The sequence below is a fragment of the Molossus molossus genome, unplaced genomic scaffold, assembly GCF_014108415.1.
Source record: "Molossus molossus isolate mMolMol1 unplaced genomic scaffold, mMolMol1.p scaffold_m16_p_13, whole genome shotgun sequence".
In the NCBI taxonomy this organism is placed as follows: Eukaryota; Metazoa; Chordata; class Mammalia; order Chiroptera; family Molossidae; genus Molossus; species Molossus molossus.
In genome coordinates this window covers 49,401,557-49,407,910 of record NW_023425348.1, presented here as the reverse complement: position 1 = coordinate 49,407,910, position 6,354 = coordinate 49,401,557, and the positions used below count along the sequence as shown (strand labels likewise).

General features: G+C 40.4%; 1 protein-coding gene across 1 annotated transcript; it reads right to left on the bottom strand.

Annotated features, from left to right (window-relative positions):
* Positions 1–2,126: 2,126 nt before the first annotated feature.
* On the bottom strand, positions 2,127–3,903 carry LOC118628596 (olfactory receptor 56A4-like). The gene is made up of 2 exons (XM_036259570.1): positions 3,655–3,903; positions 2,127–2,822 (listed from the first exon to the last, which is right to left on the bottom strand). Exons 1-2 carry the CDS (start codon positions 3,901–3,903, stop codon positions 2,127–2,129), a joined length of 945 nt encoding a protein of 314 aa, XP_036115463.1.
* Positions 3,904–6,354: the final 2,451 nt, after the last annotated feature.

Sequence of the window (6,354 nt, the reverse complement as noted above, 5' to 3'; positions counted from 1 at the left end):
GAGCGGGAGAGGGGAGGAGGGTGTCAATAGGGGAAAAATGTGGAACATCTGTAATACCTTCAACAATAAAGATAAGTTAAAAATATAAAATTGCTGATTTTCACTTTTTAAAAAAAGTTGGAGAAGACAAAAGATATACAGAATGCTTTAGAATCTATCATTCAAAAAGAAACACAAATAGAAATTCTGGCCCTTTGAATTATGGAGCAACTACCCAGATATTGTTAAAATGAAGAATTTGTTGGTAATTCTAACATTACTAGGGATTAGGGACTTGTCTCCTATCACTATTAAGTGCATCTGACAGATACCTTAAAAGGACATTCCAACTGAGACTGAAGAAAATATTTCAGTATGGCCCTAGGGCATGGCAGTGGCCCTGCACACTAAACAATGGGACCAATTTTTTCTTTGTCTATTATGTGTTCAACACCTGACGTGTGCCAGGTATATCAGGATCTAGGAATTGAGGATAGGGTCCTGAGCAAAAAAGACAAGATGCTTGCAATCCAGGTACCTTTTAAGGGAACTCAATTGAAGGGAAATTTAATTATTAAATAGGTAAATAAATGAAGAACAAAAGAAAAAGAGATGGCACAATATGTTAGAGTGATCTGAAATAGGAGAGGAAGGCCATTTTGGTTGCAATTATTGGGAAGGTACTCCACGTAGAGGCTATTTTTGAATTGAGATTACAAATGCTGGAAATTCAATCATTTGAACATATAGGGTAAAACTTTTCAATCATATGGAGCAGTAAGTAAGAGGCCTAAGTTGAGAGTAAACAGAAGTCCAAGAAATAGTGGCCATTCCTGCAGCATGTGGGAAACAGCCACGGGGAAACGAAGATAGAAGTCCAGGGCTGTGGCCACTGGGGCGATCTAACTGCCGGTAGTGGAACCTCTGGTTCCAAACAGGCAAAGAATTGGCTAACATCCTAGAACTGGCAGAAGACTGGAGGCTAATGTAGAATAATAGAATGGGAACTCAGGTCAGAACCAAAGCAGGGACATAACCCTACAAACTAGAGACATATAATAGAAGAGGCTGGGTTTAAAGGATAAACCCTACCATCATAATGTTACCAGAGAGGGAATGATACAACACAGCGATGTTATAGCTTGGGTAGGTTTAATTGGAATGATGCTCAACACTGAAGCATTCTCTTCAAATATTGATTGAATGCATAACTGCATCCACATTACTCCTAGGCTGAATGCCACTGGAGGCAGATCTGAGCCAAATTGTAGAAGATCATTGAATATGGCTGGGGTAGCTGTAAATAAAGGAGAGCTAAATCAATCACCCTTCTCGACATACTTTACCAAAAATTCAAAGATCTGGAATAAAACAGAGTGGGATGGGGTAGGGCAAATTCAGCCTAGTCATTTAAGGGTTTTAAGTTTTCTTTCTATCGACTAAATATTTAATAACACCTTGATGTATTCATCTCTTTATTTTTTATTGAGATATAATTGACATATAAAGTTATATTAGTTTCAAATGTGCAATATAATGATTAGGTAATTGTATATATTGTGAAATGTTCCTACAATAACACTAGTGAACATCCATCATCATACATGGTTTCAACTGTTTTTCTTATGATGAGAACTTTTAACAACTACCAAATATTGAATATATTATTATTATATATAGTCACCACGCTGTACATTACATCCCCATGTCTTATATTTTTAACAATTTGTACCTTTTGACCTCCTTTACCCTTTTCCCCACCTCCCACCCCTTGCCTTTGGCAACCATCAATCTGATCTGTTCTTCGTTTCTGTGAGCTCAATTTTTGTTTTATTTTGCTTTTTAAATTCCACATGTAAGTGAGATAATACAATATTTGTATTTCTCAGACTTAATTTACTTAACAAAGTGCCCACAAGCTCCACTGATATTGTTGCAAATGGCATGATTTTCTTTTTTTTTATATGGCTGAAGGGTATTCCATTGGGGCAGCGAGGTTAAATATTGTGATAGTGGGTGAGAAAGGTTTATGTTCAAGATGAGGGGAGCAGCATAGATGTCTTATTGTGTTTCTTGTGGCCTTCAGATGAAACCATAACCAATACATGCCCAGATTTCCATAATCCCTGATCTTTGATCCCCACCTCTCAATTGTGGTACTTGAGTAGTCTGATAATTCCTTGCTTGATTTCTTGTGTTCGTACTCCATAAACAATGGGATTCAGGGCTGGTGGGATAAGGTGATGCAAGACATTGAGAAGAATGGGTACCTCTGAGGGCACCTTCTTTCCTGCCTTGTTTGTGAAGATGAAGACCAGCAGCAATGTGTAGAAGAATAGTATAAGAATGAGATGGGACCCACAAGTGCTCAAGGCCTTGGTGGCTGCACCCGCTGAATGCAGACGCATTGCAGCCCTCAGGATGAAGCAGTAGGACAGCAAGATCAGTACCAGATCAGAACCCAGTAGGCACCAAACACTCACAAACTGGTAGAGCTTATTTATGTAAATATCCCCACAGGAGAGCTTTGCCACAGAAATGTTGGCACAGATGCAGTTCTCCACCACATTGCTGGCACAGTAGTTGAGCCTGGCAGCCAGAACTGGTGTGGGCAGTGTCACCAGAAAACTTCGCAAGACAATGAAAATGGCTGCATTAATGACAAACTGTTCCGTGATGAGGGATGGGTAGCGCAGTGGGTGGCAGATGGCCACATAGCGGTCATAGGCCATGACCAGAAAGGTAGAGGACTCCATAGGAAGAAACGTATTCATGATGAACATCTGTAGGAAGCATCCAGCGAAGGTGATAGGCTTCATGTTGAACCATAAGATGAACAGGACCTGCCAGAATCATTATTCTCAAAACCTGTGCATCCATTCCCCCCTAGGGTACCGAACTGTGGAAAACCCTCAGATGGCTTCAACCATTCATATCCTCAAACCATAGCCCCATAATCACAACTGGGACAGTGTTCTGTTTTCAAGTTCCTTCTTTGTGCATCTTAATCCCCAGAGCCTGATTTATACTCCTTTCTCTCCATCAATAGAGCACAATTTTTGTTTAAGAGCTAGTCTGTTGTTTATGTAAAGCCTGTCTTCTCTTGATCTTTAAAGTTTTTACTCAAAATCCAGCTGACACATCTGCCCATCTAAATGTATCACAAAACATTAAGACCCGTTATCCAATATTTATATTTAAATACCCCCAATATCTCCATACTCATAAGAAACCTTTTCTAAGTATGTTTCTTATCCCAGTATACCACATAAACATACATCCAGTTACATTTTAGAAAGTAAATTCTAGAGGCCTTAGACGTAAGGGTGAGGCCATTCATAGTCAAGGAGAATCACCCTCCAAGTAAAAGAAAGGGCTTTGAGACAGGGGCCATCACTTGGGAAAGAATAAAACCTTAGAGAAACATAGGCAGTAAGAATGAGGGGGAGCATATCTTAGCTTTGATAGACCTAATATGATGGTGCTGGTGACTCATTGAATATTTTCTTTCAGGTGTAGGAGGATTTACAGCAGCAAAAAGAAAGAAAGAAACGAAGGAAGGAAGGAAGGAAGGAAGGAAGGAAGGAAGGAAGGAAGGAAGGAAGGAAGGAAGGAAGGAAAGAAGGAAGGGAGAGAAATATGATTGGTTGAGAGTAAATTCAGGGAGGCACTGACCTTGGGGATGACTGTGAGGCAGAGAATGACATCCAACAAGGAGAGGATGGCAAGCAGGTAGTACATGGGCTCATGTAGAGACGCTTCCTGCCAGATGACGAGTAATAACACAAAGTTGGCCCCCAGGGCCAAAACCAGGAGGGGAGCCAGGGCCACAGATAGCCAGTGCTGTGTGTCCTGCATTCCTGGAAAGCAGATCATCAGGAACTCAGTCACCTGGGTCCCTGTGTTGTTGAGAGATACTACCATGACTGGCCGGTGGGCCCGGAACTGCTGAAAGAAAATACATGAATTTGGCTTTTGACTGTTTCATTTAAGACCTCTTAACTAATCTAGCTGCCTCGGTTCTAGGGTGTAAAGTTTCTCTACAATTCTATAGGCATAAAATGTGTCTAAAATGTAAATTGCACCACATCATTCCTCATTAAAACAATTTCCTTAGTATTCATAACTTTATGAATAAAGAATAACTTCCTTCACATGAGTATATTTTAACTGCAAAAACATAGACCCAGCCACTTATAGAACATGCTCCACTGAGTCCCGTTTCTGTGCTTTGCCTCATATCCTTCTCGTAAAATCAACTCTCTCTCCTCAAATAGCTGAGTTCTTCTTGTCCCAGTCAATCTGTACCAAGAGTCGCATCTCTTACACGTTTTTTTCTTCTTACTTTTTTTATGTACATAGACGCCTTTTCTTTCCACTGTTTCTCTATGATCCTTAAATATCTTGATCATGCTGTTATCTAAGCATTAATAAAACTTTTCTGTACTCTGATGTTTCCCAAATGTTTTCAAAAAAGTCTGTGCTCCATCTACCAGCAATATAATCTTATCTTTATATTAGAGCACAGGGGAAAACACATTGCACTTGGTGACATGATAGGCACTCAGTAAGTACAGTTCAGATACATGGAATGACAGGTTGCCGAAAGTATCATTAGCTCTTGACTAATTTAATTTGGCATCTCCATATCTTGCTCTACTATAAACTTTCAGCATTCATGATTAACACTCAGGAAAAAGCCGAACAAAGAATTGGATAAAAATCAACTTAGTGATGAGGAAAAAAATGTAACCTTGTGACAGAACAATGAATACAAAAAATACCTGTACAGTGTCTGATTTGCATTTGTATATGTATTTGATAAGTAACTGCTTAAAAAAAGAAAAAAACCCTGCATGTCCCCGGAAAAGGAGGAAAACTCAGGAAGTGAGAGTCCTAAGACACGGGAAAAGCTGGAAGAATACTTGAACATGCCCCAGGATGTGATGCTCCACAGACATCCACTTCAGTTCTCTGGGCGTCTCTTTTCAACCGTCCAGCATCCTGGTGGTGAAGAAGTTGCCCGGCTCTGCTGTGCTCCTCTCTGAAGCAGAGGGAAGATCACCTCTTACAGATGGATGTTTTGGACACCTGGTTGGGGCTCCCCAGGACGCAAAAAAAATGTCCCAGTCAAGGTTTAAAGTTGTTTTATTTTCTTTACTCAAATACATAGAATGGGCTTCTCATCAGGATTTTTCTCCATCTAGACCAGGGAGCGGTTCTGAAATGTGAATATACATCAAAGTGACACTGCACAGGTATCTTTTGTATTTATTGTTCTATCACAAGGTTACATTTTTTTTCTTATCACTATATTATTTTTTATCCAGTTCTTTGTTCAGCTTTTTACTGAGTGTTAATCAAGGATGCTGAAGGTTTATATGCATACTCACTGAAATTCTAGTAGAAACACAGATTGCTGAACACAACCCCCAGTTACCAATTTTGTACATCTGAGGAGGAGCCCCCAAATCTGCCTTTCTAAGCCATTCCCAGTCATGTTGATTTGCTTTCCAGGAATACTACTTTGAGAATGACAGAGCTACACCCAACCATGATAAGTGACCTAGGCACTGATTTAGACCTATGCCAATTTAAGACTGCTGCCACATTTTAGCCAGATCTAGCCAGAGCTCTGCTCAGCTTCAGCCATCAAACTGGTGGCTTCTGCCATAATCTGCAGTCATTTAAGCACAATTATGGCCAGTTTCTGGTGTCCCAATTTGAAAATTATCTTCCTCACATGGATTCTCTAGGAATTCAGTAGGTTCCTTTTGTATGGCTTTATCAATCTGCCTGGATCCATACTTCTTAGCACCTCTCCTAGGAGGACCAGAGTTTGTTAAGGTCAAGGTTTCATTCATTTTTCTTTGTGATAGTTGGTACAAATTCAGATACTTCCAATATGTCATTATTGATGAAAGTAGGAATGCTCTCTGGTCAATCTTTCTGCCAGAGACAGACCCTAGCGGACCTACCATGAGCTCAGCTGACCCACACTCAAAGGGGCTCATGCTCTTCTGACATCAGTGAGCTTCAGGGTCTTTACAAACTCACATCTGAAGGCAAAATAGCATCCTATAAAATAAACAAAGAGTTAAATCGAGAACCACACTTAAAGTGTCACTTATGCTTGGCCTTCCACTGTACCGTTCCCAAGAATACTTACAGAGAAATTTTCTCCAAAGAGCAGTTTGACCATTCAACTGCTTTACTGCAACATGTGACTCTTCAACTTCGGTTTGTGGCTTTGGCCCCTGGACAAAGTTATGAAGCTGCTGTCTCTGCATGAGCTACTCTCCTGTGGATGAAAACATGAAGAATTGGTTTGGGAATCCTGCTCCCATGAGCCCTGGCCTCCCTGCAGGCCCACAC